The following is an 11,242-nucleotide window of genomic DNA, read 5'->3' as shown; positions in this document are numbered from 1 at the left end:
TTAAGATAAGATAAGATAAGATAAGATAAGATAAGATAAGATAAGATAAGATAAGATAAGATAAGATAAGATAGACCTTTATTGCCATTGCACAGAGCACAATGAAATTACAGAATGCTGTAAGATCAACTTTAAAATATTCATTTTTATTTCATTTGATCCCAGAACGTTGCAACATCCATTCAGGAGTGGTGCAGAATTACAGAGAAAAACGACAACACATGGCTTTCTTTGCAACTCGCTAAGCACTTAAGTATTAATTAAAGAGCCACAAGTTTCTGCCAAATGGTACAGAATTTCTTCATCTGTGAGCAAACACATATTCATGTCAGAGCGTCCCACTTTCTTCTGTTTGCACTGATGGCAGCATTAAGGAGTAATTCTGTGGGATTAATCCATTTAAAATAAAAGGGAGGGTTTAATGATTTGGTTTAAAAGGGAGGGCTGCTAAAAAAAGAAGACAAGGAAAAAGGCCTCCGGAGGCTGAGAGCAGCAGCATAAAAGGAATAGTAACAAATGAAACTGGGAGAAAGTCAGAGTGTGCATGAGTCAGATTGTGTGACAAAGCCCATTTCTGAATTACCAGCCAAAACCTCTTGTTATCCCTTCCTTCACTTTTCCAATTTACCAATCTGCTCGTCTCCTCCTCTCAGTGGGACGTAAACAAAATATTCAAAAGCAACGTTGGCGAGGAAGCAGAAGAAAAGAGGTGCAAAACAAAGGAGATATTAACCTGCACACCTGAGTGATAATGATTTTTGGTGCCACTCCGAATGCTCGGTGAATACTGATGAAATGCCAGCGTCGGAGGGGGGGCTTCACATTTGTGCAACATTTCCACCAGTAGGAGACCGTGTGAGTGAGTGGCTGGTATATATTTCTCTGTGTGACATTTACATTTCCACCACACGGCAGAAAACAAGGAGCAGGAACCGGCTGTGAGCGCTGACATACGGCGCTGTGAGCTGTTTGAGCCACGGGAGCTGAAAGTTGGTCGAGACGAGGCTGAAGGCCGAGGCTGCAGCGTTGGATCTGAGTTAGACCGGTTTCCTTTTTTTTCTGTACAACATTCACAGATAATACTACAAAAATAACTATATACTGCAGTAACATGACCTCTGCACGTACCAAAGCACCAATGAACCAGAACTAAGAAGTCATCAGAATGGGTTTATTGTTTTGGATGAGGGTCCAAAAGAGGGGAGTGGGGGGTGCTCATTGGTCAGCCCAATGGATAACCTTCATCTGAGTTAAACAAAAAAAATCTGAAGCTCCCATGTTGAGTAGTTTTTGAGTTATAAGCATTTTTGTAAGTTCAGATACCCCCTTTCAGATGGAGCCCCCTGCTTAAAATATGGGGTCTATTGTAAAACCGTTGGCTGGTGCAGTGTAGATCGGACTCTTCTACATTCCTACCAAATTTCATGTTGATTGTGTAGCCGTTTTTGTGATACGGTTGACCAAAAATGTTCAAATAAATAAATAAATAAATAAAAATATAAGAAATAATAAATAAATTTGACCCCCACTTCGCGTGCGGTAAGTCATAATAAGCTGTTTGAATCATGCTTGAATCAGCAGAAGTGTCTGCTAATCACCACGGGTGTCAGAAAATATCGATACAGTGAAAGTTTTATTTCTGCATCGATTTTCAAAAACATTGAATGGATTTTTAGTTGAGGCTTAATGGATGGATGGATGAAGAAATATGTGGTTGTGAGGACAAAATGTGTTCTGGACGGGTTCTTCTCTAATGAAACGTTTCGTCTCTTCTCCAAGAGACTTCTTCAGTCTGAGAGCTTCAGGCAAAATTCAGGCTTTTAAGCACTGCCTCCATGTGACTGATACTGTTCAAAAGAATGTCCCAACACAGACGAGCTACGTCTAATGGCCAGAACTCTGCAGTTTTCACTCATTTACAGGCCAGCGGTCACTCTTTCAGAGATGAGGATGTTCTCATTCTTGATAGAGAGGAACGTTGGTTTGAGAGAGGAGTAAAAGAAGCCATTTTTGTGAAGAAAGACCGTCCATCATTAAACAGAGGTGGAGGCCTCCGTTTTCAGTTGTCCCCCTCCTACAGCGCTGCTATTGCCAGTATCACTCCACCCCTGTTAACAATAAGTGTTAATTAGGTGTGAACGATAGCCATGTGATGTGAGTATCAGTCACATGGAGGCAGGGCTTAAAAGCCTGAATTTTGCCTGAAACTCTCAGACTGAAGAAGTCTCTTGGAGGAGAGACGAAACGTTTCATTAGAGAAGAACCCGTCCAGAAGACCTATACAATTTTTTTTTCTTTTTGATTTTTTACCTGGATTACTGAGATGCATCAGGACACAAAATGTGTTTAATCTTCAAAGAAAGTTTATATAAAAAGTATGATGAAATGCAGTTCTTGTTCAGAGTTTTGATTGCATAAAACAGACTATAATCAGACTATGTATGTAATACATGCTGTGTTCTTTATACTTATTTATATATTAGCTTTTTTATTAGAATTCTTTCAAGAAAAAATGGCGATATATCGCCTTGCTCACAGTATTGCGATATATTGTGATATCGCGAAATGTTTCGTATCACCAAACCTTTAAATAAAAAAATTAACATTGGATCCAATGACTGGATTTTTGGGTGGCAAACCACGTTTATATATTTTCAGTCTTCTCCATCTGGCAGTAACAGCAACAACACTCAAACATTAAAAAAAAACATAAAAGTCTCACGTCTACATTAATGTTTTTATTTTTTAACTTGCTGCAAAGTTTCTCTGAGACTGAGTGACACTGACTAAATTTACAAAATATTACTTATATTTTAAAGCATCGTTTGCAGTTTTCAGCTTCTGCACATTCGCTTCCTGTTTTAAAGAAAACATTCAGACACAGTGGAAGTCTGAGGGTTTGGATGAGCGTATACGCTCTGCAGGGATTTGAGAGAAAACAAGAAATCTTACAAAAAAAAGACAAACGGGACTAAAGAAGAGAAAAATGTCTGTATTATGATGTACAAACGGTAAAAGTGAAGTGATAGAAATAAAAATACAACAACTGCAATGGTTTAGGAAAAAATAGACAGCATAAATATTAGTGTGACATACTATGGTAAAACCTGTAAAAACTGGAAATACAGTATGTAAAAACCATTTAGGAAGTATTCAAATGCTATGGATAACTAACTTTCTGTGACCCGTTTAAACATTAAATTAGGTTTTAACTCTTACAAACTCCAAAAAAGGTTCTTTTTTTTTTGCTTCATTTTGCCAAAATCTTGTTTTTTCACTGTCGTTTTGCAAATATCGCCGTTACAAGATGAGACGGAACCAGAAGAACCAGCGAGCAGAACTCGATGCCGTTCATTGGTACCGTCAATAAAAAAGAGCACAAGTGTAAAACCTCTACACCACTTTATCTGCACGATACAGAATCATCTGACAGATTCCCTTTTTTGAAAGCTCCCCTCAGAAAAAGTCTGGTCGACTCAGAGGTCAAACGTACATCTTTTGCAAAAATGTGCCGACTGGATTCTTACAGCCTTAAACTCCTACTTTGCTTGGAAAGGTCCCGGCTTTTTGCAGCTTATACTGAAGATAAAGAAATGAAAAGACAAATGTCCAACATGTTTTCTGTTACCCTTGGCAAGAAAAGAGAGAAAGAGTGGGCTGATGGGAAGTTTCTAGTCCTCATAGCAAACCTGCCAAAGGACAGAAATATATATTTTTTTATTTTAGCATTGCTCTCAAAACCAGCTGATTCTGGGCAGCAAAAAATATTTGTATTATGATCTGAGCTGACAGAAGAGAGGTCGCTGTGAGGAAAAATGTGAGAAAAAGTCCAAATATTTTCCTCGTAAATCACCCAGAAACTGGATGGTTTGTCGATTTTTTTTCAAACCTGTCTTATAACGCATGAAAATCCAACTATACCTGCAAAACACATGAAGTAATAAAATCCTTAAACTTCGACTCTCATGTGAATGTTGGTTTTAATCCTATTTATACTATTTACTGCTATTTTAACCAGGAAATCCCAGAAGAAGAGCTGGTATCTCAGGTTAAATTAAACAAAATAAACAGAAATTATTTGTATGATAATAAAAAGAAGAAGACAAGAAGACAAGCCTGTCTGTGTTACTAAAGGAGCCGATGTTCAGGAAGAATAAATGAGCTTTGGATTTTAATCAGGGAAACTAACATAAACTATTCCCCAAACAGAGTCATTTCATGTGAACTGGTTACCCTTCTTTCATAAATACTTATTTTCATGTAAAATACTCTAAAAGATCTGGTTATTCACACAAATAGCACATTTAAAAAGTAAAATGATGCACTTTTTGAGTGAAAATTGAGATTTTTACAAAACTGTTTTGTCAAATTGAGGATTCCAACACTCCAGGCCTTTTTCTATCAGAGTGCTAAACAAACACAAAGTTTGGAGAGTTGACTTCACACATGTCTTCCACTGGATCTGTAATGAGTATAAGCAGAAACAAAACAACTCCAGGCACTTTACTTGACCGTGTTCACATCAAATGTCAACATCCAGCAAAAGATGTCGCCAATTATGTCACCCAAAAAAAAGTTAAAAAGTGCAGTTTAGAGAGGATCTCCAGGAACTTGAAAGCGTTCAAAACAAGATAATAAGAGCTGTGTCGTGGTCCGAGTATAATGCCCCCATCTCATCTTTTCCATCGTTTTGGTCTCCTTCGGCTAACAGAATTACACCAAAACGCTTGTATATGTTCCAAATTATAAACAAAACTAATAACAGGTTGACTGAGCTCGTTCCGGTCAGTGGTCCACAGCAAACTTGTAAAACCAGAAGAAAAAAAACATTTTCACCTATGCTAAAAAAGAAGAAGACTCGAACTTTGAAGGGGCCCACAGTGTTGGAACGAGCTCGACGAGAGTTTAAAAAGGGTCAAAATTCATCTCCACCTTAAAAAAACTGTTTGGATCTATAACTGATTGACAATATGTACAAGGAATGCATGATGTGTTTTGTTGTGTTGTTACCTTAAGTATACTAAAACTGTATGAAATTATATGTGCTCAGGCTCCCTTTATAAGCTTTCAATAGTTTTTAGAGACCTGATTCACAGTTATCATGTAGCTATGCTATGTGAACATTTTGTGTGAATAGACAGGGGAAAAAAGGATCGTCATGCTCAAAATATGATTTTGCTGTATTTTATCCTTTAAAAGCCCCTGAAATTGCAAAGTACTGATTGGCATTTCAGCATTTGTTGGAATTTCTGCAACATTTTTTTAAAAAATGGTTCAAAAAATAAATAAATAACTCGAGGTCTTAGTTCCTTTGTGTTTTCTGTCATCTTTGAGGACAAATAGGTGGTAATGATTCTTTTTCCTGCCCGGTACTTAAGAAAATCCTTTTCAGCATGAATCACCGAGGACTGCCAAAGCACATTTAAATGATCTATGCTTTAAAGCGGGTCCTGTTTTTTTTCCCCTTCTCTTCTTTGCTATTCATGGACATTATGTAAAATCCTCCAGACCAAAAAACAGACAAGAAAAAACAAGTCTGATTTTCCTCCCAGAAACTTCACTTTCCTAATATTTTCTCATGTGTGACTGAGTTTTGTACATTTTGTTTGACAGACATGTTAACTATTAGTGCTGGGCTTGGTAGAAAAAAAAAAAAAGKGTTTTTTGTCCGTCAAAACCACCAACCCACCCACTCCCACCAACCCCTTCAGCTTACTTACCATCCTCCGTGGGCACGTAGACGTTGAGGTAAAGGCAGTCCTCGCTCTGGTTCTGGATGTATCCCGCCGCCACGTCCAGGTTGTCCGTGAACCAGACGGGCAGCATGATCTCGGGCAGCACCCCGTGGACGTTCTGAGGGCAGACGGGGGCGAACTGGGTGGCGTTGCGGATCTCCTGCCAGGATCCCGGCGCTTCGGGCGGCTGAAAGCGGCGGTCCCCGATGGGCGCCGTGGCGTACGGCACTCCCAGGTACTGCTCCACTGGGCCCAGGATCTCGTTGTTCAGGTCCTTCTTGATGCCGCGGAGCTTCCCGTAGTTGGTGCTGACGATGGGGTGCTTGGACGGATCCATCCTTTGGCACGAGGCCAGGCTAATAAACAAGATGAGGCCTAGAACACTCATGAGGCACCAGTCTGTCACAAAACTGAAAGAGCGTGTCCTGGACAACAAAACCTGCCGGCTTTGTTTTCTTAGAGTCAAGGGTTGGGGGTCCGTGGCTGAGGTCATGCTGCTCAGCCTCTTGTTTGTTCTTTCTGAAACAATGAGGTCCAACAACCAGGAAAATACAGCATAACAAGATAAAACCACAAATCAGGTGGACTGTTGGTGGTCAAGACCAGAAAGAAGGTAAAACGGGAACAGTTGGGTTGTTGGGATTTCGGAAAAAAGGGGGTCGGGTCTTGATTTGGAGACCAGGTCAATGATGAACCCAATCAACAGCGATCCAAAACTCTTTCCTAACCACGATTCTGTTGCGTTCCATTCTGATCCGTCTTCTCTTATCCAGATAATTGGATTGATGACAAACTCTGCAGGAAGAGACAGAGGAGGAGGAGGGGCGAGAGATGAAGAAGAGGGGAGGGAAAAAAAGAAAGATGAGCGAGGTTAAAACACAACTGAAACACAAATCCACTCTGTTCCCTTTAACTGCTGCCAAGTTTAAAAAACGGAGAAAGAATAAAGATGAAAACCGTGAAATGAGGAGACTTTCTAAATCTAGACACGGCGTTAAGGCAGATCAAGCTAACAGGGTTCATTTTGGGAACACTTTACGTGGTAATCAACATGTTTCACTTCACAAGAGGAAAAACACATTATCTCAGTTTGTAAGAGAAGAAAAGAAACTCACACATTGTACAATTCACATGAGCACATTTTACATCATATTATGCTAAGAAACCAGAAACTGGATGTGACAACTGTCGGTCTGAGGACCAAATCTCTCCTAGTACCTGTACCTTACTTGAATTAGCATCCTTCTAGAAGGCGACCTATGACCTACTTTGATCAAAGGTTTTTTATTGCCAGTGACCAATGTGGGCACAACTCCTATATTTGTTTCACCTGGAATTAGCTAACTCCCATCCAAGTACTAGGCCCGACACTGCTTAGCTTCCAATTAGTACTTTAGGGGTCTAAAAATATATTTTCCAAGCCTTTGTCAGAGTATAGCTGATTTACTCTGTAGAATAATCACTGGCTCCTTGGGTTCATGTAGGTAACTTGTTCTGCTTTGTTACTACATTAGGTGTTACATGGTGCAGAGGATGTTTCACAATAAAAGCCTTCATAGCCTTCTGTTATCTTGTTTTATTAATTCCAAGAATTTAGTAAAATGCTCTTCAAATGTATGGGAAATGTATAGTTTGTTAGATTTTTAACCATTTTTTTTTGTCAAGGAATAAACCGTGGACAACCTGGTTTCTAAAGACAAAAAATAAAATCAAAGACTAAATTATTTAGTTTGGTTTGTGATTGGATGTAAATTGGTGACATTGGGAACATTGCACCAGGGGCACCACCTGAAATCCTGCCATGGGCAGGGCATTGGTTAGGGCCGGCCTTGCCGTAGAGATAACATACTCCCCTGGCGGTTGGAGCAAGGTCGCTTCTCAAGTCTTCATCGAACAAAACTGCTACCGATCCCTCCATCTTTATTCATTGCCTGAAGGCTTTGTGGTCTATCCTTACAGACAGAAGTACAGTAGACAACGAGAGTGGGTTGAAGAGTAGAGCCCGGAGATTAGAGCAAGCCTTTCACTGCCCAGTAAGGTCAAAGGTCAATAATGTGTAAGCAGCTTATAACGGGCTGCGTCGTTTTCTGGTTACATGCAGAACACATGGACGAACACACACACGCACACACACACACACACACACTGGCTCTGTAAGCCCTCACTGACCCACACATGAATGAGAACCCACAAACAGTATACTCATTGATGTAATCTGATGCGGAAATGTGAAAATCCCTCATGTAACGGACCCAGAGTCAATAAACGCACGAGGAACGGACCAGATTATATAATCTAATGCTGTGTTTTGGTCCACAATACTCAGTACTGAGCAAAAGTTTTAATTTGTCCCTAACAATCTGTTCTTTCCCTCCAGTTTTGTCTCGTCAAACTCTGCTCTCTTTACTGTTTTTCATGGATTCAGTGCCCAGTTTTCCCCTTACAAGTTTGGACGAGGTACATGTGCACAAAACAAAAGTGAACAAGTAGTGATATACCGAAAGCTGTACCAGACCACCCAGCAGTATGATGCTTAAGATGTAAGCTAATGTTAGCTTATTATTTGTTAGCTTGCTGTGGTTGTTGTGTACTCGTAAGGAATAAAAACTTTACAGTGGCTGCAAACGACTTGTTGTTACTCTCATCTGTGTGACATAACACACATACACATTTGTTTTTCTATCCCCGTGGGGACCTTGCATTGACTTCCATTAATTTTTCAGTCATTTCTATAGCCTAACCCTGACCCTTTACCCAATAAATACCAACCCAGTACATACCTGACCCTAAATGTAGCCTAAACTCAATTCAAACCATGGTCCTAAACCTAAACCCACACTCGAAATCAGCATCCATTTTCATAGGGACAAGTCATTGGTCCCCGAGGCTGTTTTTCAGGAAAATGGTCCCCACTGTGTAGCAAAAACATGTCCACACACACCCCCCCAATCAGTGAACCAATCAATGAGCGTCAAAATCAGATTCATCTACCTTCAATTCAATTCCAGCTTTAGCCACGCCCACTCTCACCTGAGCCTCACTGTCATCCCCCCAGATGTTTACTGAGGTGGGTGGAGTACCCAAAAACTATACTCAAGAGTAGAACTATTTCAACATGTTTTTACTCAAGTAAGAGTTAAACAGTATTTAGTAAAAAGTCTACTCAAGTACTGAGTAATTGATCAAGACATCAATCCGGTAATATTTAAAAATTACATCATCAGATGGATCAAAATACAAGGCTATGTAGAAATTATGGTATTTTAAAGATCAAAATTTAAAATAATTCATATAAATAATAAATTCAGGCAAAATAAACATTTTTCCAAATCAGTTTCTTTTAAAATAAAATTTAGGAAACAAACAAAAACTGCAGGTGTTTGTGTATCTGGTGAAGTTTTGGTGAAAACCAGCTTGATCTTCATTCAGTAAAGTTACTCACAGTGGGTAGAGTATACAGAAACTTTACTCAAGTAAGAGCAGCAATACTTCATAATAAAATTACTCAAGTAAAAGTAAAAAGTACAGCAGAGCAAAAGTACTGCTAAGAGTACATTTTTTCAAAAATGTTACTCAAGTAAATGTAACTAATACTGAGCTCTGAATCCTTTTCAGTCCATTTGTGTCTCTTTAAATACTTTTTCTTTAGTATGTAAATCTTTTGTGTTTGTTTCCTTCGAGTTTTGGCTTGAAATCATCTTCACAGCCTCGTCATTCTTTCACTTAGTGTTTAATGAACTAGTTTATTAATTTTTACCTTTGAGTTTCCCTGAGTCTTGGTTCTGCATTTGGCTTTGGATTTACCCCCCAAAATGACAGAGCGGACATTAAGAACCTGCAAGAATCACCACCAAGTGAGGGCCGCATCGCCTGATTCAAAGGTAGGAAGTCAGGTTCTGCAATTTTACCTCATTTCTAAACAAACGTCTGACAGAGCAGCTCCAGGAGACGATGAGTGGATGGAAATTAGAGATGAGCAGTGGTGGGCAGCGCTAATCCAAAAATTAGCTCCGTAATTTCTAAAGCACTTATGAAAATATTTAGGTCCGCAACTTCAAAAGCGCTAACGCCATAGAAAAACTAGCGGAAGCTAATTTTAAAGAGCAAGTTCAATTTGACACGTACTAGCCGGCAACAATTCATGTACAATATATGTACAACACTGCCAGCTAGTGGTGTATGAACCCTTTTACAGCTTAATATTACAACAGCTGATTGCTGGGGATCTGATTTCCTGTAACAGACCTTTAGCTCCTGGTGTAAAACTTAAAAAGTTGTTGAGGATTGCTAGTTTGGCTGATTATTTAAAAGGTTGTTGAGGATTGCTAGTTCGGCTGCTTCTTTAAAAAGTTGTTGAGGATTGCTAGTTTGGCTGATTATTTAAAAGGTTGTTGAGGATTGCTAGTTCGGCTGCTTCTTTGACTTTTTCTTTTGTTTGTTGTAGATTTTTCATTAAAGAAGCATCAGTAAAGTAATTTTAAAACTGTTTATTGGAAAACTGAAGCGATGCATTCTGGGTACATGACAGATTTGATTTGTGACGGGAAACGAAAACACGGAGTACAGGAAACTATCTTCCCTTCAAAATAAGAGCATGGATTTTAAAGTTTTCCATGTAGTTGCTCCAGCTGACCACTAGATGTCTGTCTTTGTCAGCATAACAGCTTTAAATAATTTCTGTGTCTCTAACCCCGTTGCTTCGACCAGTTACTTCAAGTATTGAGCTCCAGTCTTTAAACTTTATTTTTTTAACAAAAGGAGCTCCGATTGTAAAGTAAAATAAATCAATACATACAAAATTTTAGTATGGATTACAAACGTTAACTGTTTTTGCTATTGTCTTCCTGTTACGTAAGCAGACACAAAGCATTGTGGGAAATGAGAACCGTGGCTGAAAGCAACAGTCAACAAGGATATATACCTTCCCAATAAGTGTGTTTATCTGGGAGGGGTGCTGTTGTATAGATCATGTGTGCTGTGATTCATTGACAGCCATATCTTCAGCTGTTCAAGATAATGATGACTGGTAGATAATTAGTTATTAGCTGTACTGCATTTTAATTTTAGAAATCTCAAATCCACTTACGAATTATAAAAATTAGTAAGACCGCTAAAGCGCAAATGAAATATTTAGGTGCGCAATTAGCGGATTTGCGCTTTAGCGGGCTGGTGCCCACCACTGGTGATGAGACAGCAAAAAGATCTCATCTCCTCTGTACTGAAAGCGTACCAAATCATAGCTTTAAAGCCGATGAACGTGTCAAATGGTGATTTCTGTGCAACGTCACATCCCTCACAAACACCAGAACACAAAGAAATAATCGTCTTTTTATCCACCGCTGCACATTCCTTTCCAGACTGACGCCATAATTATTCATTTCAGCGCCATAATTAGAGTTATTGCCTCATGTACGTCTATTGAAGCACTTCTGTGTTTTTACCGTTGCCCCCCCCCCCCACACACACACACACACACACACACACACACACACGTTTGCACAGCTATC

At 39.4% G+C, this 11,242-nt stretch overlaps 1 protein-coding gene across 2 annotated transcripts in view; it reads right to left on the bottom strand.

Annotated features, from left to right (window-relative positions):
* Nucleotides 1–11,242, bottom strand: part of nlgn2a (neuroligin 2a) — a 348,430-nt gene that overhangs the window by 212,478 nt on the left and 124,710 nt on the right. For both annotated transcript variants that reach the window (XM_014021224.1, XM_014021225.1), the window contains exon 2: nucleotides 5,721–6,530. In XM_014021224.1, the coding sequence (XP_013876678.1) occupies nucleotides 5,721–6,228 (508 nt within the window). In that variant the 5' untranslated portion in view covers nucleotides 6,229–6,530. The remainder of the gene's footprint in view (nucleotides 1–5,720; nucleotides 6,531–11,242) is intronic.

The sequence above is a fragment of the Austrofundulus limnaeus genome, unplaced genomic scaffold, assembly GCF_001266775.1.
Source record: "Austrofundulus limnaeus strain Quisiro unplaced genomic scaffold, Austrofundulus_limnaeus-1.0 Scaffold283, whole genome shotgun sequence".
NCBI lineage: Eukaryota > Metazoa > Chordata > Actinopteri > Cyprinodontiformes > Rivulidae > Austrofundulus > Austrofundulus limnaeus.
This window is presented reverse-complemented; position numbering and strand designations above follow the sequence as displayed.